A 24,644-nucleotide genomic window follows, 5' to 3' on the forward strand; every position below is an offset into this window, starting at 1 on the left:
GAAGTAGAAATGGTATTCTGAAATAGAACAGGCTCTGTGTTTATCTGACAGAGGAGAGCTTGCAGAGCAGTGTTGGAAAAGGGCTGACAATACCCCGACACCACAAACCACCCTCGCTAAGGGGCCATTTATACTTACTGTAGTTGCGTGGCAGTGTCGCGTAATGAAAATGACCGATATGCAAGCTCAAAATGCGTCGTACTGCGACGCGTTGTGGGCTTGTAGATCGGCTATTTGCGGTAGAAAAGCAGAAATCACACTTTTCTTCCTCGTATCAGCACCGCAGAAATGTTAAAAGCGCCTTCTCCGTTACGTTGTCTCCTTGGTGATATTTCAACTGACAGATTTACAACGTATTGTTGAAACAACAGACACTGTATCCCTCCTCTGAGCCTCGTTTGTGATGTACAAAAACTAAAGCCTTTTTTTTTTTATTACTCGTATTCGAAAACCTGTACTTAGCCTAATAACTCTCACTGTGTCCGTGATGACTGTGACAGCTGTCAAAGACGCTTTGATTACAATTTGCCATGATGAAGTTATTAGAATCTTGTTTGTATAAGTCAAACTCTGCGACAAAAAAATAATAATTATTATTATCTGTCAAATCACATGGTGGGTGCACTGAAAACACAGCATTGAAGACCACAAGTGTTATTGGGCATTTAACTGTGAATTGCACATTACTTTCACTTATTCTGTGGTAACGTAATTTGGATTTTATTTATTTATTCTTTTTGCTTTTGCTATTAAAAGAGAGACTACCTGCTTGCTAGGGCTGGGCGATATGACTTCAAATCAATGACACGATTATTTCAAACTTTTATTTAATGAATGATTCTTGTGAATGATGTCAAATGGCAGATCTACAAGCTCACACAGCACGATACGATGCTACCGTGGGCATGCAGATTGGCTGACAGCATGGTCAAGTGGTTAATCAGATCAGGCCAATCGATTTAGTCGATTATAGAAAATCCCCTTACGATAATGTTTTCATGTTAATTCATTGATATATACAGTAGGAAAACAAATAAGAAAGACCCTTGCTCCTTGATTATTCAGCTATAGGTCGTTTATTGGTTGTTAACCCATTCAAAACGGGTACACTATATTGTGTATCATTATTTTATGCTTTAACTATTGAAAAATAGCAGATATACAAGCTCACAGCGCGGCACCGAGTGCCGCGCTGCAAGCTTGTAGATCTGCTATTTTTGAAAAACCGTGAAAATTATAATTTTGACCCAATTCTATAAGCGTCTTTTGAATCCTTCGAAGATTTTTTGAAAAACCCTATGTTTCTATATCAGCAATCTGGCCAGCCATCGTCAAAGAAAAGGTCCTTTTCACTTCAACTGGAGCTCAGTTATTCTGTTCCTGAGAGACTACCATGTCAGTGGTTCTCAAACCTTTTCATGTGAAGGACCCCCAAACTCATATTTTTTTGGCCACGGACCCCCATCTCAAAATATTTAGTTCCAGGAACCCCCTAGAAGCAAAATTTGAGTTATAGACGTTTGCTTTAATAATATATATTCAAAGATATTTTTATCTGCTATTTTTCACTGGTTAAACTAAAGCATTCAATAATTCTAGGCCTAAATGGGTTTTAAACATGAGTTTCGATAATCTTTTTTGGTTCATTGCCCAGCCCTACTGCTTCCTGTAACATAACAATTCTCGTAGCTGTCCTGCCGTAACACATGGTTTGTAGGCATAGCATATTAGGCCCTCATCCTTCTCATGAGTCGTCTCTGTCGGGTGGAAACCTCGTATGTCCAAAACTGTTGCTTTTCAGGATTCAAATTCAAACGTAGCAGATCAACAAGCTCCAACCACCACCATTTTGTTCTACTTCCGGGTGTCTTTCGACTTCCTTCACAAGTGTTACCGATGATTTGATGAATGAAGGGTGTGTTCCATTCTGGTCAGAGTCAGGGTGCTGATATTGTGCATGTTGGCTCACTGGAAACACTCTGCTACACCAGTGGGTCTCAAGTGTCCTTGAGTGGGTTCCAAATGTCCCCATACAGGTGTGTAACTCTGAGAGTGTACAAATGGAAGAAAATGGACCTGCAAGGGTCCATTTGCTTCCATTTGTTGATTCCATTTGTACAGAGTTATGGGGGTCCTTGAAATGAAAGCACCACTGTACAATAAATCAAACAGAGCCTTAATTAGTATCATCAGTAACACCTGTGAAGGAAGTCGAAAGACACCCGGAAATAGAACAAAATGGCGTATGTGCATATAGCCTATTGGTAACCAAATGAAGCCTTATATCTATAACTCTTGAGAAGTGTAAAATGAAACGGTTTCATTTTACGCTCTCAAGATTTAAATTATTGTTAAACATCTGCATCACTTAATTTACAAGAAGTCTACACAATTAGAGAGTGTAGAAGGATTGTTATTTTATTGTTATTTTTGATCAACGTTATCATCTCTTCTATGGTACCGCATCAATACAGCATGGACAAAGTCCTATCCAACGATAACAAAATATTCAACGTTTTGGGTCTGAGAGGCTAAAGCTCATCAAATGGTGGTCCGTGGCTCCAATGCCGAATAGATAATGGACCTTGATATGAGAAGGGTTGAAAACCATTGCTGTAGCAATGATCAATGATTCATTTACAACAACAAAACAATATAGAGATGGGTAGAATATATATATTCTGCCCAGACGGTTTGACGGAAGTGTGATGTTGATCCTGTTGGCTTTGGTAGGACGGTGTGTTCCTGCTAGGGCTGTCACGATTATGACATTTTACATGACGATTGATTTTCTCTCAAATAATTGCGATTAACGATTTAATTGTGTTTTTGTCGTTGACAATTACATTTCTGTTTGGCTTTTAGGCTTTGAAGTTGCACATGGTAGATATGACACATAACCTAAATATACAAAGAAATTACTGACATATTTGACAACTTTATACTTAAAAAAGAACATTGATAGTGGAAATAGCCGATCTACAAGCTCACAACGCGTCGCGATGCGACGCGTTGTGAGCTTGTAGATCTGCTATTTCCACTATTTTTTGACTGGAAACGATTTTGACGATTATGAAAGATAATCACGATTATGTCAAATAATCACGATTAGACGATTATGTAATAATTGTGACAGCCCTAGTTCCTGCTACTAAAGGAAGGCCAGCGTGTTCTCATCTCCAAATCACAAAACTCTCTTCACTCCTCAGTGTAACGATCTGTATGTATGTAAGTAAGTAAGTATGTACGTATGTAAGAGGCAGGATTTACCCCAGGCCTCGGTCAGTGACCGGGGCCACCTTAAGGAAAGGGTGATTTATGCTTGGTTGCAGCGTCAGTGTCGCGCCACCAAGTATAACTCAGGCTTACTGATTAAGGAGAAGTCACTTTTGTCATTTTTTTGTTTTTAACTTTGGTCGTGCACAATAGTGTAGTGTACACAGTGTTGTATGTAACAAAACGAAAAGAAAAAAAGACAAGAAAAAAAGTTTGGTAATAATTGCACTTTTTTTTTTTTTTTGTTAAACTTAGAGGGTATTCATGAGAAATTCTTAAGAGATGCAAATGTTATGAATAATGTAAATTAAATACTGATGTCTGAACCTGAAGGCCTGTCCACTGATTTGGCTCATTTTTTTTATTTCTGAAACTTTTAATGAACTCATTGGAGAAAGTAGTGGGAACACCATATAGTCAGACTTTTTGTTTTAAGTATATATTTCAGTGGTTCTCAAAGTGGAGTCCGGGAAACCCCAGGGGTGCTTGAGGTTCCAGCCAGGGGGTCCCCAGCCAAATGGCTGATAGAACCAAATGGACCCTTATGGCTCTATGACGTTCCATTTGGTTCCATTTGTATACAGTCTGAGTTCAATTGGCACTGAAGATTTTACAGTGTAGATTTGGATCCCAGAGTTGAAAAACAAAGTATCAAAGGTCTGTGGGCCCGTGGCCTAATATAATCCACAACAAACTGGCCATCCTTGAAATTAAAAAGATTGAGAAACACTCCATTTTGCTGACTGCAAAAATAGTAATACATAAGGCATTATCATCACTACCAAAAGGAATCTCTCAGCTCAGCTGTTCCTCAGCGATTCGCTGCCGACAGTCAACTCCATACAGTACACATTGTCGTTGCGACACCCCACCACAAGGGAGCGCCCCCACGCCACAGGGGAAGAGAACAGCTCTCCGGGGAGAGTCAGCGAGGCCGCCAGCGTTCCCTTCTCTGCGTCCAGGAGCCAGACGGTCCCGTCTGTGGAGGCCAGGGCCACCAGCCAGGAGGCAGAGGCAGCGTCCAGCAGCACACAGGGACTGGAGTAGACCTTAGCCGAGGTGTGGAAGCTCCAGACCAGGGAGCCGTCGCTGCAGTCCAGACAGTACAAGCTGCCGTCGTGGGATCCACACAGCGCCCTGCGCTGGTCTACCGTGAAGCACGGCGACGAGAACACCGGCCCTTTGGTCAGGAATTCCCAAACCTGCGGAAAAACATGGATTAAAGCCAAATTAAATCTCACACAGCTGTAAAGAATTTGTGTATGGCCAAGTCCTAATATGTGATTTGTGTTTCCTAAACAAATAACACGATATGAAGTTTTAATATTACTAGACCTTACCCGTTCGAAGATATGTGCTGCAAAATATGTGCAGAGTGTGGGTTATGGGGAAAGTAACTGTAACTGGTGCGTGCGTGAGAATATGTGGGAGCATCATAATGTAAGGAGCAGCTCATGGAGGAGAGTATATTTATGATGGATACAAATAATTTAACAGCAAAATTAGGTGAATATAAGTATGGGGATGTATGTGCTTGCTCCACATAATTTTTCCATACCCGTTGGAAGATGAGACACACATCACCCGGTGCATGCGTGACCCATGCATAGAGAGAGAGAGAGAGAGAGAGAGAGAGAGAGAGAGAGAGACTCGTCACTGCAACATTCCTAACTGTGAGAGAGGTGTGTGTGGGCCCGGGGCTACAGATCTCATGGCCTGGAGGAACGGACCGTAACCCTGACAACAGGCTGTATAGTTGAACAGAAGTGGTGAAGAAACGCTAATAAATAGGTTGAATTTGGGAAGATTTTAATTCGGGCTCCGTCACCGTGTGTATAATGCTAATGGCCAATGCCATGTTAAATTTTGGGAGCAGTCGCTGAAGCGAGTGAATAAATAATGCATTGTGTGACTGACCTACTGACTGACCTCTCTAATTATAGTATGGATTGTTCTACACATACTGCCAACCAGGTGAAGAAATGACAGACGAAGGCTTTACACGTTTGCTTTTATGAAATATCCGAGACCACTATGGGGTTTGATGGAAAATGCTTTGACCACTTCAAATGCTCTAATCTTAAAAAAATGAAGATAGCCTATCTGCAATTTCTTGTGATATTGTAGATAGGCTGTTTGCTGCACAGATGTTTGCTGTTTTCATAGAAGACATGCTGACTTATGTAACCCAAATGACTGAAATCAACAACCAAAGAATATGTGTGAATTGGTTATTAACCACTTGTGCCATTATTTATACTTATAAAAGTGTACTTGTACAAAATGCTTCAAGAGGAGAAAGAGCAGTTTGGTGTGTTTTAAACATATCTTATACTTGTACTGTAGTGTCCCTGAGCAAGAAGACACTTCTTAAGCCTCTTTCAGAGTCCACGGTGAAGAGCTATTCACTTCACCGCGGTGTCGTTTTCTAGCTATCACCTAAAAATACATAACAAAGCCTAGGTGACAGCTAGGAAACTACAACGTGGTGAAGTGAATATCTCTTCACCCTGGACTCTGTTAGAGCCTTTAACCTCCAAGGCCTCGGACACACAAAAAACGCCAGTCGATTTGACATTATGGCCCGAGTGCGTGCCACCAAAACTGTGGGAGGAGTAGCGTGGTAAAAGGTTTATTTAGAAAGATGGAAAGCTGGATGGAAGGAATAAAGTCGGACAAGTACTAGTCTGGTTGCCCTGCAGGGGCAACCACAAACAAATGGGAATTGGGTAGGGAACACACAGCTGAAAAGGTGGGTTTTGAGTGATTTTAGGGTGGGGGCAGCTTTGATGTGAGATAGGAGCGAAGAACAAAAAGAAAGAACATGAACAGTTGAAATATGGAGATGCAAGGTTTCTGCCTGACAGCAACAAAACAACAGCCGTCAGGGGTCCTTCTCACCAGGGTGCCTGTGCTGGTGAAGCAGCAGATGTTGCCGTCCACAGAGCCCACCACAACCAGACCACCAGACGACACGTTTGGAGAGGAGAAGAAGGGTCTTTCTCTGCTGCGGGTCCACAGCACCTCTCCACTGTCCTACAGCGCGAGACACACACACACACACAGGGGCGTCAATTGGGTATGGCAGGGGTATGCAGCTGCCATACCCTGGGTCCAGGGGGGAGAATACAAGTTACTTTAAAATATAAATCCATGAATGTCTCAATGTCTATCTGTGCTGGTTATGTTGTTAAATTACATAAAAAATAACTACAAATGCAAAATTTAACAAGGTATTATAATTATATTCTCCACACTTTTATTCTCCCTATCTTGACAGAATAGTATATTCCCAGGTTCCGCAGGTCAGCTGCAATTCATTATTGTTAATTGTGGCACGTTTACTATATTATGTCAAGTTTAGCTGCACTTGAACAACTGTTCCAGGCTGCCATATCCAGCCCAAGAAACCATAGACATTTTGGGCGGAAAAATAGAATGTACTTCTTAAAATAAATGTATCATGCCTGTTGCTAAGGTATGGCAACATGACTGGTGTCTTGCACGCGCGCGCGTGCAAGACACCAGTCATGTTGTTACTTTTTTCTGAATTGACGCCACTACACACACACACACACACACACACACACACACACACACACACACACACACACACACACACACACACACACACACACACACACAGAGAGAGAGAGAGAGTTAGGGAATTTTCCATTTTCTACAACTGTGCAGTTCATGTGCACACACGCACGTGCACACAAACACACATAATGTGCAAACGCATGCTCACACTCAGACATTCCAGCCTGAACTGATAGCTTGCAACATAATGACCTCCACTCCTATATATTTCTGTGAGGCCTCTCTCTGTCTCTCTCTCTGTCTCTAGTTTAGCAGTCAGAAATGTTTTCATGTTGTCGTGGAATTCTGATCAATCAATAATCGATGAGGCAATTAGGAGACCAGACAATATTCTTCTAGGTGGTGATGGTTATGCTTTAGGCCATACATGGGCAACTGGCGGCCCGGGGGCCACATGCGGCCCCCACCTTCACTTAATGCGGCCCACAGGTTAATACCGGAATATTGAAATATAATTGATTTCACCTGTTACAATTCCAAACATGACCTGCTTTAATTCCTTCAGTCTATATTAGTAGCTTAATGACTAGTAGAGTAGTATTAAAATGTATTTTTTTTATGTCCAATGTATTTGTATTTAAGTTCATAAAGTTAACATGGCTATATAATTAAATGTGTTTGAAATGAAATCAAAATGTTACATTTCAGGATTCCAATTAAAACTAGAAATACTGTTCCTTCGAAACAGTGTGGGCTCGCTTCCAACCCAACAAATAGGATACTTTAAGGTACTGTAAGGTACAGTACCTTACAGTATTGTACTGTACCTTACTATACTGTACTGCACCTTACTGTACTGTACTGTACTGTACTGTACTGTACTGTAACTTACTGTACTTTACTGTACTCTACTGTACTGTACTTTACTGTATTCTACTGTAACTTACTGTACTTTACTGTACTCTACTGTACCTTACTGTACTGTACTCTACTGTACCTTACTGTACTGTACTGTACCTTACTGTACTATACTATACTGTACTCTACTGTACCGTACTGTACCTTACTGTACTCTACTGTACCTTACTATACTGTACTTTACTGTACTCTACTGTACTTTACTGTACTCCACTGTACCTTACTGTACTTTATTCTACTTTACTGTACTTTATTGTACTTTACTGTACTCTACTGTACCTTGCTGTACTGTATTGTACTTTACTGTACCTTACTGTACTGTACTCTACTGTACCTTTCTGTACTGTACCTTTCTGTACCTTACTGTACTTTACTGTACTCTACTGAACCTTACTGTACTTTTACTGTACTCTACTGAACCTTACTGTACTGTACATATTCTATGTGTTCTAGATCTACATTTTTGATTCTGTGTTTGGGAACCAGCAACTGTCAAATGGACTCCAACTGTAGTGGAGTATATTGAGTGCATATACTGTAGGCTAACAATCCCAGATCACATCTGTCCTCCACTATGTCTATAACCAAGGCGTTCTTCTATGTGGCCACTCCAGACTGAGGAGTGGAGCATGGCTTTTATTGTGTTTGTGGATCTGACTTGGAAATGCATTGGTTTTGATATCTCCCTGACAACCAACAACAACCACTAATATGGCTGACTGTCCCTGCGGGCTCTAGGATATATGGCTATGGGATTTACATCCCATCGCCCGGACTTGATTCTTGATCACAGCTGTGTAATCAGTAGAGTGGAGAGGGACATTTATTTATAGTTTTAACTATAACTATAGTTTTATACATCACACAGCTTAGACATTTGGATCAAATCAGAGAGCAGACCTGTGTGAACGCAATGATATAGATAGCATATCTGAAGTGTGAACACTGCAGCCACAGCGCCTTAACATAAACATGGGTCTATTATCCTTCTCTCCACTCTGTCCCCACTCACTAAACCCATTGGAAATGCATTGGGTGCTTAAAGTTAAAAATTTAAATTTTTTTATATTTATACTACAAAACATTTCAAAACGAAAAATACAAGCACACGTGTCCTCAGTAAGCTGAACACATAAACATTTGAATGGTGTTGAAAGGTGTAAGCGTTTAAGAGATGAAGCGCGCCAAAGTTTTGAGGAGATACTGACTGATAGATAAATAAATAAACTAGAAATACTGTTCCTTCGAAACAGTGTGGGCTCGGTTCCAACCCAACAAATAGGATACTTTAAGGTACTGTAAGGTACAGTACCTTACAGTATTGTACTGTACCTTACTATACTGTACTGCACCTTACTGTACTGTACTGTACTGTACTGTACTGTACTGTACTGTAACTTACTGTACTTTACTGTACTCTACTGTACTGTACTTTACTGTATTCTACTGTAACTTACTGTACTTTACTGTACTCTACTGTACCTTACTGTACTGTACTCTACTGTACCTTACTGTACTGTACTGTACCTTACTGTACTATACTATACTGTACTCTACTGTACCGTACTGTACCTTACTGTACTGTACTCTACTGTACCTTACTATACTGTACTTTACTGTACTCTACTGTACTTTACTGTACTCCACTGTACCTTACTGTACTTTATTCTACTTTACTGTACTTTATTGTACTTTACTGTACTCTACTGTACCTTACTGTACTGTATTGTACTTTTCTGTACCTTACTGTACTGTACTCTACTGTACCTTTCTGTACTGTACCTTTCTGTACCTTACTGTACTTTACTGTACTCTACTGAACCTTACTGTACTTTTACTGTACTCTACTGAACCTTACTGTACTGTACATATTCTATGTGTTCTAGATCTACATTTTTGATTCTGTGTTTGGGAACCAGCAACTGTCAAATGGACTCCAACTGTAGTGGAGTATATTGAGTGCATATACTGTAGGCTAACAATCCCAGATCACATATGTCCTCCACTATGTCTATAACCAAGGCGTTCTTCTATGTGGCCACTCCAGACTGAGGAGTGGAGCATGGCTTTTATTGTGTTTGTGGATCTGACTTGGAAATGCATTGGTTTTGATATCTCCCTGACAACCAACAACAACCACTAATATGGCTGACTGTCCCTGCGGGCTCTAGGATATATGGCTATGGGATTTACATCCCATCGCCCGGACTTGATTCTTGATCACAGCTGTGTAATCAGTAGAGTGGAGAGGGACATTTATTTATAGTTTTAACTATAACTATAGTTTTATACATCACACAGCTTAGACATTTGGATCAAATCAGAGAGCAGACCTGTGTGAACGCAATGATATAGATAGCATATCTGAAGTGTGAACACTGCAGCCACAGCGCCTTAACATAAACATGGGTCTATTATCCTTCTCTCCACTCTGTCCCCACTCACTAAACCCATTGGAAATGCATTGGGTGCTTAAAGTTAAACATTTTTATTTTTTTATATTTATACTACAAAACATTTCAAAACCAAAAATACAAGCACACTTGTCCTCAGTAAGCTGAACACATAAAAATTTGAATGATGTTGAAAGGTGTAAGCGTTTAAGAGATGAAGCGCGCCAAAGTTTTGAGGAGATACTGACTAGTATAATATAGAAATAAACTAGAAAAGCAGTTCCTGCAGAAACTGCGTGGGCTCGCTCGAAACTGTTATGAAGTAATAGTAGAAAATGCATTTAAGCGCAAGGGTGTAAAAATTTTTTTTTTGAAAAAATATTTTTTTTGAAAAAAGTTTTTTGAAAAAAAAAAGATTTCTGAAATTTTTTTTTTTGAAAAAATATTTTTTTTTGAAAAAAAATAAAATTTGAAAAAAAGTTTTTTGAAAAAAATTGAAAAAAAATTTTTTTGAAAAAAAATCTTTTTTGAAATTTTTTTTTTTTTGAACAGAATTTCTAAAAAAAAAAAAATTGAAAAAAAAAAATTCTTGAAAAAAAAAAGTTTTTTGAAAATTGGTATGGAACTGCCGATGGAATTAGATCTACAAATCATGGGGATGGGACTGGTTCTAGAATTAGATCTACAAATCATGAGGATGTGACTGGTTTTAGAATTAGATCTACAAATCATGTGGATGAGACAGGTGATGGATTTAGAGCTACAAATTATGGTATGGAACTGCCGATTAAATTAGATCTACAAATCATGGGGATGGGACTGGTTTTAGAATTAGATCTACAAATCATGTGGATGTGACTGGTTTTAGAATTAGATCTACAAATCATGTGGATGAGCTACAAATTATGGTATGGAACTGCCGATGGAATTAGATCTACAAATTAGATCTACAAATCATGGGGATGGGACTGGTTTTAGAATTAGATCTACAAATCATGTGGATGTGACAGGTTTTAGAATTAGATCTACAAATCATGTGGATGTGACAGGTGATGGATTTAGAGCTACAAATTATGGTATGGAACTGCCGATGGAATTAGATTTAAAAATCATGGGGATGGGACTGGTTTTAGAATTAGATCTACAAATCATGTGGATGTGACAGGTGATGGATTTAGAGCTACAAATTATGGTTTGGAACTGCCGATGGAATTAGATCTAAAAATCATTGGGATGGGACTGGTTTTAGAATTAGATCTACCAATCATGTGGAAGTGACTGTGTGTGTGTGTGTGTGTGTGTGTGTGTGTGTGTGTGTGTGTGTGTGTGTGTGTGTGTGTGTGTGTGTGTGTGTGCGCGTGTGCGTGCGTGTGTGTGTGCATGTGTATGTGTGCATACATGCGTGCGTGCGACCGTGCGTCCATGTGTTCCCTGGACCACACTTTGAGAACCAGATAAATAGCCGATCTACAAGCTGACAAAGTTACACAGTGCAACTTATTGTGAGCTTGTAAATCATGTGAGACCACTGACTCAGCACTGTAATTAAAGTTAATAAGGAGCACCTTTGCTTCTGAGCTGTAGAACTGTTTGTTCAAGATATGGGCCATATCCATTGGTTTGAATAGGGAGCGCAAGTGTACGAACTGATCGCTCTCCCGGAAACACGAAAAGTTGAAAACACATAGTCTTTGCTCGGGGAGTGGCTCGGTGAGTGGCTCTACGAACATTGCGATTCTGATGTTAAAAGGATCAATAATGTGCGCATGAGAGCAAGCTAGAAATGTTTGGGGGAAAATAAAAAAATTCCGAAAACCAGAAAAAAAATGACTTGAGGTGAATGGGGCGTCTGAGGCGCGACCCGGCACTCAGAGGGCCATAGATGAAATTCTGTAAGTCTCTGTTTTATTTTAGTTGCACTTTACGAAACACGACGAGCGTGGCTACAAACGTGCCAAAAAACATGCATACATTTTAAATATTCTGGCCGTGAGGACGATTCGTTCAGAGAACTTCATTACTTTAAGAACAAGTCTCCCACACTCTAGCTACACTCTAGGACTGGTTTTCCCGCCAAAAATATCCCCAAAATACCCCAAAACACTCTACCTTTGGACTGCGATTGTGGAAGAACGGTATGACGTTTTCGAATACCGTTTGAACCACGATGAAGTCCAAAAGCGTGTGAGCGTTTTTCAAGTTTGAATCGCGTTCCTACGTATGCCAGAGTAATGAGGCTATAAAGTTTAGTGAAAAAGTAAAAATGTTAAAGTCAGATCCCATTCATTCTCTATGGGATGAAAGATTTATGAATAAAGTTAAATATTTCAAACAGTATAAACTTTTAAATAATTTCGAAAACAATGAAACTTCAAACCTTGCTGAACATTTCAAAGTTGGAACGAAGTTTTTATGTTAAAGTATGAAAGAGTTATAAGAGCACAAAGAATTTGCACCAGAAAAGTGGGCACTTTTTTGCATAGACTCCCATTATAAGGAGGAAAAATAAAAGTTTAAAAGTTAAATATTTCCGAAAATATGAAATATTTTGAAAAGAAAAGTACAAGCACACATCACTGTAGAAAGCTGAACATGTTGAAGTTGGAACGAAGTTTGTAGCACACAGTGTGAGGGAGTTGAAAGATGCCGAAGAAAGTGGTCGGACCCTTGGAAGTTTTAAAGAATAAATATAAACTGGGGTATAACAAGCTGGACTCGCCTTCTGCGAGCCCACAACTAGAAATACTGTTCCTTCGAAACAGTGTGGGCTCGCTTCCAACCCAACAAATAGGATACTTTAAGGTACTGTAAGGTACAGTACCTTACAGTATTGTACTGTACCTTACTATACTGTACTGCACCTTACTGTACTGTACTGTACTGTACTGTACTGTACTGTAACTTACTGTACTTTACTGTACTCTACTGTACTTTACTGTATTCTACTGTAACTTACTGTACTTTACTGTACCGTACTGTACCTTACTGTACTGTACTCTACTGTACCTTACTATACTGTACTTTACTGTACTCTACTGTACTTTACTGTACTCCACTGTACCTTAGTGTACTTTATTCTACTTTACTGTACTTTATTGTACTTTACTGTACTCTACTGTACCTTACTGTACTGTATTGTACTTTACTGTACCTTACTGTACTGTACTCTACTGTACCTTTCTGTACTGTACCTTTCTGTACCTTACTGTACTTTACTGTACTCTACTGAACCTTACTGTACTTTTACTGTACTCTACTGAACCTTACTGTACTGTACATATTCTATGTGTTCTAGATCTACATTTTTGATTCTGTGTTTGGGAACCAGCAACTGTCAAATGGACTCCAACTGTAGTGGAGTATATTGAGTGCATATACTGTAGGCTAACAATCCCAGATCACATCTGTCCTCCACTATGTCTATAACCAAGGCGTTCTTCTATGTGGCCACTCCAGACTGAGGAGTGGAGCATGGCTTTTATTGTGTTTGTGGATCTGACTTGGAAATGCATTGGTTTTGATATCTCCCTGACAACCAACAACAACCACTAATATGGCTGACTGTCCCTGCGGGCTCTAGGATATATGGCTATGGGATTTACATCCCATCGCCCGGACTTGATTCTTGATCACAGCTGTGTAATCAGTAGAGTGGAGAGGGACATTTATTTATAGTTTTAACTATAACTATAGTTTTATACATCACACAGCTTAGACATTTGGATCAAATCAGAGAGCAGACCTGTGTGAACGCAATGATATAGATAGCATATCTGAAGTGTGAACACTGCAGCCACAGCGCCTTAACATAAACATGGGTCTATTATCCTTCTCTCCACTCTGTCCCCACTCACTAAACCCATTGGAAATGCATTGGGTGCTTAAAGTTAAACATTTTTATTTTTTTATATTTATACTACAAAACATTTCAAAACCAAAAGTACAAGCACACGTGTCCTCAGTAAGCTGAACACATAAAAATTTGAATGGTGTTGAAAGGTGTAAGCGTTTAAGAGATGAAGCGCGCCAAAGTTTTGAGGAGATACTGACTGATAGATAAACAAATAAATAATGAAGATAACATACGTGTGCTCGCCTTCCAGGCGAGCCCACAATAATGAAGATAACATACGTGTGCTCGCCTTCCAGGCGAGCCCACAACTAGAAAAATATTGTTCCTTCGAAACAATTGTGGGCTCGCTTCAAGCCAGAAAACAATGGCTATAAAAGCACAAAATGTCAAGATCGCAGGCAGTGCTCTCTTTGACGTTACTGACGTCAAAGATTGGTCCATTTTGTTCCAAAAATGTGTTATGCAAAAGTTGACCCGCTGGTGGCGCTATAACAGGCCAATGTGAGAAGGTTGGTATCTGTTCCTTGACCTATTGGGAATGTGCTTGCAAGATTTCACGCACATCCCAGGCTGTGTTCATGATTTGAGGTGTTTTTGGCTTTGGATACTTTATCGCTGCTTGCAGCTATATTTATTATTATTATTTTATAATTTTTTTGTGTGCACTTCATAGGCATGTTAGATAAAGGTCCTTAGATTGCGTGTAGAATGTTTCATGCAAATTGCAAAAAAAATCCTAGAATAAAAACGGGTTTAAGTGTTTTACAAACTGCTCAAAATTATATAGCGTCCCCCTTTGGCCATTTGGGGTAAGATTAGTTTCAGTGATATTTGAACTAACCCTCTACACTATTTTGTCATGAAAATGTGACTTTGCATGTATGTTTTAGAGGCAGAAGAATAATTTGCATAAAAATGCAATATTGTTTGAATTATTTAAAAAAGCATGTTTCAATGTTAAAGAAATCCGATCTGACAGATCTTTAGATATCGGTCCAAAGTTCACGTAAAAAAAGTTTTGTGCACGTGACGCGAAAATTCCAGATTAAAAGCGGGTTTACGCGTTTTACAAACTGCTCAAATTGGCGGAAAATCGAAGGGCGGAGCTTACTTAACAACGACACAGATGTCTTCCGCTTGAGTCAAAGCACGCGTGTAACAAGTTGCATGTCTTCAAACGAAACGAGTCATGACTTATGCCCGTTTGAAGTTTGAATTTTCAGACGCTTCGTATAGCGCCCCCCTTTGGCCGATTGGAATAAAATTGGTTTCAGTGATACTTTGACTAACCCTCCACATCTTTGCCAAATGCCATGAACGTGTAACTTTGCATGTATGATTTAGAGGCCGAAGAATAATTTGCATAAAACCGCAATATATATTGAATTATTAAAAAATCATTATTTAACGTACAAACTTCTCACCACATAGCCTGTGTAGATATAGGTTCAAAGTTCATGTGAAAAAAGTTTTGTGCACTTGACGCGAAAATCCCAGGAGGAGATAGATTTTTACTGTTTTTCATATAATTCCGAATTGTGGGAGACCTAAAGGTCAGAGGTCAAAAGTTAGAGGGTAAAAGTTGTTCGGCATGAGGAGACGCATACGTGTATACAGGTTTCATGGCTGTACCTAAAACACAGCATGAGCTATACCTGTTCAAAGTTCGCACTTTCGAAGGCTTCCTACAGCGCCACCATTTGGCCGATTGCTATAAAAATATAGCACACTTCGCTACTGTAAGCTGAACACATTGATGTTTTTATTTTCATTTTCTGTCTAAGTATGTAGGAGTAGAAAGGAACCGAAGTTTTGAGGAGAACTTGATATAGTATAGTATAGAAATAACTAGAAAAATATTGTTCCTTCGAAACAATTGTGGGCTCGCTTCAAGCCAGAAAACAATGGCTATAAAAGCACAAAATGTCAAGATCGCAGGCAGTGCTCTCTTTGACGTTACTGACGTCAAAGATTGGTCCATTTTTTCCAAAAATGTTATGCAAAAGTTGACCCGCTGGTGGCGCTATAACAGGCCAATGATAGAAGGGTGGTATCTGTTTCTTGACCTATTGTCTTCAAACGAAACGAGTCATGACTTATGCCCGTTTGAAGTTTGAATTTTCAAACGCTTCGTATAGCGCCCCCCTTTGGCCAATTGGAATAAGATTGGTTTCAGTGATATTTGGACTAAACCTCTACATGTTTGCCAAATGCCATGAACGTAACACTTTGCATGTTTGATTTAGAGGCAGAATAATAATTTGCATAAAACCGCAATATGAATTGAATTATTAAGAATTAATGGTTTAACGTACAAACTTCTCACCACATAGACTGTATAGGTATTGGTCCAAAGTTCATGTGAAAAAAAGTTTTGTGCACTTGACGCGAAAATCCCAGGAGGAGATAGATTTTTACTGTTTTTCTTTTTTTTTTCACTCAATTTTTATTGATTTTTTCACACAAACAAATACACCATGGCATCCATCATCTCTTCACATTAATCATCATCATACTGTTCATATACAGGCTTTACTTTTTTGTCTTATTTTTTCCCTTTTTTTCTCTTTTCCTTTTCACAAGTCCATCTTCATTTTCATTAGAACATTTCCACCATCATGTCCGTCGCTACACCCTTTCTCCTTATACTGGAGAGTTAATCACATTTACATTCATTGACACTATACACATCTTGTTAACCATCCTTTGTTCAAATAATTCCCATAATATTAACCATCAGTTATTCACTTATCTCCCCTCATCTGTTCTACCTGTTTATGTCCAATATAATGTTAACATCCAAATGTCATGCCATACACACACTCACAAACAAACTACTACACTAACACAAACACACACACACACACACAGGACTTCCACCTAGGGGCGACTACCCCCTACCCTCTCTAACTAAACTGAGGGGTTTGTCCCCATCATGGACAGGGCCCCCTCTCTAGACCTGAAAATATTCCCTACTCTTGGGTCCTTCCAGCGTCTAGCCAACTACACAGAAGAGTAAAAAAAAACAACAAACATATCAAAAATTACACAATCCCCCTAAACTAAACATCCCCTCGTCGGTCCCGTCTGTCATTCAAATATGCTTCTATTGCAACTCTAGATTCCCCTTGTCCTTTCTTTCCCATAGCATGCGGTGCCCGCACTCACTTTTTTATCTGTTCTTGTCTCTTTCTTTCACTTTTTCCACCGTTCCACTTTTCTCTCCCGTCTTCTTCCTCAATACTCGCTGCCATCTCTCTACCTCCTCCTTCCTCCGTCTCTCGTCCATCGCCGCCTCGCCTGTCGTCTCTGCTCCCGTCTCCAGCGACACCTCTACGTCCCCCGCCGCCGGGTCTACGACCCGTGTCTGCGTTGTTGGTGGTGTCGGTGGTGTCGTTGATGGTGGTGGTGGTGGCGGCGGTGGTGGTGTCCTCAGGCGCACAAGCTGGGGGCCACTGTGCCAATTCTTTGACTGTTCTTGCCTCCTGTCTTTCCCCTTTTTCAACATTCCTCTTTTTTCTTCTCCCGTCTTTCTCCTCAACACACGCTGCCATCTCTCCACGTTTTCCTTCCTTCGTCTGTCCTTCTCCATCGCCGTGTCAGCCGTCCTCTCCGTTCCCGTTTCTTGCTGCGCCTCCTCATCCTGCATCTTCTCCGTATCCTGCGTCGTCTCCTCGCCCAGCGCCGCCTCCACGTCCCCCGCCGTCGATTCTGGTGCCCGCGTCCGCGGTGTTGTCCTCTCCCTGTAGCCTCTAGCTCGGATATCCCTCGCTGCTTCTGCCGCGGACGTATACACCTTCGTTCCGTCGTCCCACTGGACTCTTAGCTTTGTATATGGGGATTGAAACGTGATTTTTTCTTGTTTTAACAGCCGTTTAAGTGGCACGTACTCCTTCCTAAGTTTGACCACTTCTGGTGGGTAGTCATGGTCCCATCCGAGCCTCTTCCCGGCCACCTTTATCTCCTTAGCCCACACCTTTCTGAGAACCAACTCTTTTACATCAAATCTGTGGAAGTTGATAATGATCGAGCGTGGGGGAGCCGCGTCGTCCCGAGGTTTTCGCGTCAGGGCTCGGTGGGCTCGCATGATCTGTAGCTCCGTGTCCTCTGGTAGGTCGAGTTCAGCCCACATCAGTTGCTCTATGAAGTCAACCATGTTTGACCCGTCTTCTGCTGTTTCTGGACAATTGAACAGCCTTATATTGTTTCTCATTTGCCGCGATTGCATGTCCAGCAGCCTTTCTTGTAGTCTCCTCACCCGATCCTCCAGGTATTCTACCGACTCGCTCGCCTCTACTTGCCACTCCTCCGTTGCTAACACTCGGCTTTGGACCTCCGCTATCTCCGCTTTTCGTTCCTCCATCTCTCCGCTCACCTTCTGTTGCTGCGTGTCCATTTCTTCTTTTAGTATCCTTATTTCTTCTTGGTTCTCTCTCCTTATTTCTTCTTTCAGCTTTACAAAGTCTTGTCTCACTTCTTGTCTAAAAGTTTCCATGTTTTGTTTGATGTCAGCGAGTCCTCTTATCACCTCCGCCATTTGCTCGGCTGTCGCCATCTTAGCTTCTTCTTATTTCTCTCAAATACTTGTTTTTAAGCACCACTATGTGTTTTTTACCGGTTCTAGAGTCGCCCTAGCTTCTTCCACACACTTTTTTTTTAAATGTTTTTATCTTACATGTTGTTTTGCATAGTTTATTTTCCGACTATCGGGGAGCTTGCTTTTCAGGCTGTTACTCCATCCGCCATCTTCCCGCGATTTTTACTGTTTTTCATATAATTCCGAATTGTGGGAGACCTAAAGGTCAGAGGTCAAAAGTTAGAGGGTAAAAGTTGTTCGGCATGAGGAGACGCATAAGTGTATACAGGTTTCATGGCTGTATGTATAACACAGCATGAGCTATACCTGTTCAAAGATCGCACTTTCGAAGGCTTCCTACAGCGCCACCATTTGGCCGATTGCTATAGAAAATAATAGCACACTTCCCCACTGTAAACTGAACACATTGATGTTTTTATTTTCATTTTCTCACTAAGTATGTAGGAGTAGAAAGGAACCGAAGTTCCCGTCTACAGTATGCATGATAGATAAATAATGACAACATCTAAAGTGTGCTCGCCTTATAGGCGAGCCCACTAATGACAACATCTAAAGTGTGCTCGCCTTATAGGCGAGCCCACAATAATGAAGATAACATACGTGTGCTCGCCTTCCAGGCGAGCCCACAATTAACAACAAAATTATTCAGGATTCCAATTCAAAAGAAGCAAAAAATAGCAGATCTACAAGCTCAAAACGCTTGTAGATCTGCTATTTTTTGAATTTTTGTATGAGATACTAGAATGACAAAGTAGGACGTAGCAATATGCATTGTGGCCCTCTGGAGTGAAGGTGGAAATATAGTGGCCCTCGCCATCATCAAAGTTGCCCACCCCTGCTTTAGGCCTACAGGTACATGATTTCATGAGGAGAAGTGCAATAACACTCATGTCAGCGATAAGGTAGTTCTGCCACTGCCAGGAGACATAAGTCAGACAGCGTAGCTCAGGGTTCCCCAATTAGTTTTCCCCAAGGGCCAAATTATGGCCAGGGTACCAAGACGAGGGCCACAACATTGCAGGGGGGCGACGGTGGCGTTACCGCTACTCCAGTGACAGTTCATATCGTCGTTGTCGGGTGAAAATCTTGTACGTCCAAAACCGTTCGTTTTGCATTTATCATTTTAAAAATGATTTAAACTAGTGAAAACAGCCGATCTACAAGCACACAACGCCTCGCACCGTGCTTGTAGATCTGCTGTTTTCACTACTTTTGTGCGACGGCCTTGTTTGATGAAGCAGAGCTTTACTTTACGAAAGAACGTACACATTTTGGGATACATTTTTCCACCCGACAATGACGATATACTAGTGTTGTTGCTGCTCTTATACCACCATTATTACTGGGGTTGGTGGGGGCCAGACAGTAGCCCCCTGCGGTCCGCAAATGGCCCGCGGGCCGCCTATTGGGGAACCCTGACGTAGCTGCTTCAAGGACGAGCTGAACCAAAACAATGACTATCAGACCTGGTGGAGACATTTAAGCCTCTATCATAGTCCAAGGTGAAGAGCTATCACCTCACCGCTGTGTCGTTTTTTTCCCCACCTTGGGCTATAATAGAGGCTTCAGACTCTACAAGCTAACAAATATCATAATGCGGACATCATGAAATGAAAATGAACAACATAATGTACTGTAAATAAGGTCACACTCACATATAATCAGTCATAATACATACAGTATAATTATAATATCTTCCTCAACGTACAATGCGTTCATTGAGGTATAATGGTTTTCATTATTATTCTGTGTATTGTATGAAGGTAAGTGCCGGTCAAGGCCGTTCCTATGAATTCCACAATGCTATCAGAGCGTAGTCTGTTTGATAAGAAACTGTCCCTCCCTTTTTGACTCCCTTTGGGAAGGGGGAGGAGGATAGCCAACTTCATGGCTACATCTGTTTCTCTGGACTTTCCACTTGTTGCTTTCATCTCAGCTTATTAGGCTGACATCAAATCAGCATCTGTGAACGTATAGGCCTATAATAAAAACTACTTGTATATTTCTCAACACACACACACACACACACACACACACACACACACACACACACACACACACACACACACACACACACACAGTTAAAATACACAACTAGAAATACTGTTCCTTCGAAACAGTGTGGGCTCGATTCCAACCCAACAAATAGGATACTTTAAGGTACTGTAAGGTACAGTACCTTACAGTATTGTACTGTACCTTACTATACTGTACTGTACTGTACTGTACTGTAACTTACTGTACTTTACTGTACTCTACTGTACTGTACTTTACTGTATTCTACTGTAACTTACTGTACTTTACTGTACTCTACTGTACCTTACTGTACTGTACTGTACCTTACTGTACTATACTATACTGTACTCTACTGTACCGTACTGTACCTTACTGTACTGTACTCTACTGTACCTTACTATACTGTACTTTACTGTACTCTACTGTACTTTACTGTACTCCACTGTACCTTACTGTACTTTATTGTACTTTACTGTACTCTACTGTACCTTACTGTACTGTATTGTACTTTACTGTACCTTACTGTACTGTACTCTACTGTACCTTTCTGTACTGTACCTTTCTGTACCTTACTGTACTTTACTGTACTCTACTGAACCTTACTGTACTTTTACTGTACTCTACTGAACCTTACTGTACTGTACATATTCTATGTGTTCTAGATCTACATTTTTGATTCTGTGTTTGGGAACCAGCAACTGTCAAATGGACTCCAATTGTAGTGGAGTATATTGAGTGCATATACTGTAGGCTAACAATCCCAGATCACATCTGTCCTCCACTATGTCTATAACCAAGGCGTTCTTCTATGTGGCCACTCCAGACTGAGGAGTGGAGCATGGCTTTTATTGTGTTTGTGGATCTGACTTGGAAATGCATTGGTTTTGATATCTCCCTGACAACCAACAACAACCACTAATATGGCTGACTGTCCCTGCGGGCTCTAGGATATATGGCTATGGGATTTACATCCCATCGCCCGGACTTGATTCTTGATCACAGCTGTGTAATCAGTAGAGTGGAGAGGGACATTTATTTATAGTTTTAACTATAACTATAGTTTTATACATCACACAGCTTAGACATTTGGATCAAATCAGAGAGCAGACCTGTGTGAACGCAATGATATAGATAGCATATCTGAAGTGTGAACACTGCAGCCACAGCGCCTTAACATAAACATGGGTCTATTATCCTTCTCTCCACTCTGTCCCCACTCACTAAACCCATTGGAAATGCATTGGGTGCTTAAAGTTAAACATTTTTATTTTTTTATATTTATACTACAAAACATTTCAAAACCAAAAATACAAGCACACGTGTCCTCAGTAAGCTGAACACATAAAAATTTGAATGGTGTTGAAAGGTGTAAGCGTTTAAGAGATGAAGCGCGCCAAAATATTGAGGAGATACTGACTAGTATATAAATAATGAAGATAACATACGTGTGCTCGCCTTCCAGGCGAGCCCACAATTACTAGAAAGAGAGAGAAAAATAACAGAATGAAACCAATAAGAACTGCACAGAACCCCCATTCCAAGTAGCCTACAGAGATGGCTCCTGAAAAAGCAGTTATTGCCAAGAGCTCTGTCTCCAGTCCCACAGCACCCCCTGGTGGTTACAGGACCAATACTACCTAGACACATAATGGGCAACAACAATGTTTGGTCAAATAAATAAAAAGTTGTTTCATAATGTAAATGTAAGTACAGCTTTGTGAGATTCAAACATTTAAACAAAGCTCACTGAGAGCACCAATGTGTGTCTTAAACAGAACACATGCGAAAAATAAAACAATGTCCACAAGTGTAGGTGACCTAAGGGCATGGCCTATCTTTCGCACTAGTAAAAACCGTTTGTTCCCTCGCCCGAGTCGCCTGTCCACTGCCGATATGCCCTCTGTGATGCAATCAAACCCAGCCTGGGAGAGGCGTGCCCTTAATTGGTGCCCAAATTAGCCAATAATTCAATAAACTCTAAACTAATAAGGGTAATAATAATAATAATACAAAAGAATAAGCTAAATCAGTCAAAATGGCTTCTACAGTAAAATTTAAGCTGCAATCAATAACATACTAAATACAATAACAATACAACACAAATAGATGTAAGTTACGTTCCTGTGTGTTTCCACATTTTAGCACCAGTGCTGTTTCTATCCGACAGACAAAAACGCATTACCTGGCAGAAGCGTCAATCTTTGACAACAAAATATGTTGTATAACGGTGAGAGTATCTTCTTTAGCCCCAGAGTTTTCTTTTTTACTTTAATAACTGTGTTTGCTTTTTTTTTTACTCATTGTAGCCATTATAGTTTCATTTCTGTTTAAAGATCTAAGTTTCGTTTGAGTGGAGATGGAGAATGAGATGGATGCATCGTCACGCCCACTCGCAGATGTTCACACTCACTGCTATTCTTTAACTAAAGCCTGGTGGTGACGCAAGGTTAGCTGACCTGCCTGACCACGTCGTAATGTAAGACACTTGCTCATAATGGTAAACTATTACTGTTCCAAACTTTGCTTTGATCGATAATACGAATTTAATGTAGGCTAATTTGTATTACACCTTGCTTTGTTTCATGTAGCCTCAAGTTTTTTTGCAACGGGGCTAAGTAACAAGGAAGACAAGCAAAGGCAAGTCCGACGGCTGTAGTAGCTTACACAGTAAGTGCAAAACAAAGGTTTTTTGGGGGAGAAAGTTGAACGTTCTGATCATTATCATTATAGAGAGGGTTTTACATTGAGTCGGGACAACGCACATTCATGAAGTGTAAACATTATAGTGGGGTGGCTTAGCACAGTGGTTCTCAACCTGTGGGTTGGGACCCCCAGGGCGGTCTCCACATTATTTTGATGGGTCCCCAGATGATGTACAACATTGCTTTCTCACTCAACAGTTAACCAACAGAACGTTTAAGTGTATAGATATAGAGGGTATCTGCACATAACGTGACAATTTAAGTACTTTTTAATGCCTCTAAAATGTCATTAAACATTGTATTGGCCAAAATGTCAAACATTGGCATGAATTGTGAAAATTGCAGATCTACGTTTCGAGGCATTGTGAGCATGCAGATCTGCTATTTTCACAATAGAACTGTGTTATAAAAATGTAATGCCTCAACTCTTAGTGCTCGACAGGGGGGGTGCCCAGTTAAAATAAGATTATTTTGGCGGTCGCAGCCTGAAAAGGTTGAGAACCACTGGCTTTAGCAAAATGATCGAAATAAAATAAAAGCACAAATAGAGGCTTCTTTGGACCTAACGATGGATTATTGCCTTGGGTACCAAACTTTATTTAGAAAATTACCCTTACAATTATCCATATCAATATCCATTAAAAACTGTCCGATTCACTTTACTTTACGATTCACGTATACGCATATACCGCATTCCAAGATCTAAGATAAAAATAATTTTAGATACCCTCCTTCCCACTATCACTGGACTTTGGCAAGCTTCACCGCACCGGACAGGCACAAAACCTGACTTACTGAAATGTATTGGGCAATCAGAGCCACCCCCAAGTTATGACTGCAATATCCTGGATTGAGCAGTTATCGTCCACTGCCTGCCCACTATTAGAGTTGGCTGCAAGATGCACTACTTCAACTTGTCAATCCGGCAGTGTATCAAATGGCATCTGGGCGACCAGCCTACACACAGAACAAGTTATTATTCCTTAATCCTTCCCTACACGAGTATGGAATCAGAGGCATGGGTGCCAGTTTGGATGACAATTCCAGAGCATGCAGAGAGATGATCAAATGCTCTTGTAAAGGGGACTGTTCCACCAGCAAATGGGGCAAATCAAATTTGTTCACTTTGCAAAGGACTCACATGACCATTGGACTTAATTTTGTGCAAAAACAGTGATGTTTGTCTAATTTGTTGCGCCCCATATGGTTGGAAGTGAAATCGTATTGGCTCTGTGTTTATTAGTGGCCCCTCAATTTTATACATAATTGGAACAGATAGGACACTGCGTTCATGATTTATAAATTTATTTTGCAAACGGACCCTCCCACGAATTTGTGATGGTCAG

At 40.5% G+C, this 24,644-nt stretch overlaps 1 protein-coding gene across 1 annotated transcript in view; it reads right to left on the reverse strand.

Annotated features, from left to right (window-relative positions):
* Nucleotides 1-3,087: 3,087 nt before the first annotated feature.
* aasdh (aminoadipate-semialdehyde dehydrogenase) overlaps nt 3,088-24,644 on the reverse strand; it is an 83,880-nt gene continuing 62,323 nt past the window's right edge. The window contains exons 16-17 of the mRNA XM_080726996.1: nt 6,178-6,312; nt 3,088-4,478 (exon numbers count right to left, since the gene is read on the reverse strand). Coding sequence (XP_080583122.1) covers nt 4,077-4,478; nt 6,178-6,312 — 537 coding nt within the window. The 3' untranslated portion in view covers nt 3,088-4,076. The remainder of the gene's footprint in view (nt 4,479-6,177; nt 6,313-24,644) is intronic.

The sequence above is a fragment of the Nannobrachium achirus genome, assembly GCF_963921795.1.
Source record: "Nannobrachium achirus genome assembly, chromosome: 1".
Taxonomy (NCBI): domain Eukaryota; kingdom Metazoa; phylum Chordata; class Actinopteri; order Myctophiformes; family Myctophidae; genus Nannobrachium; species Nannobrachium achirus.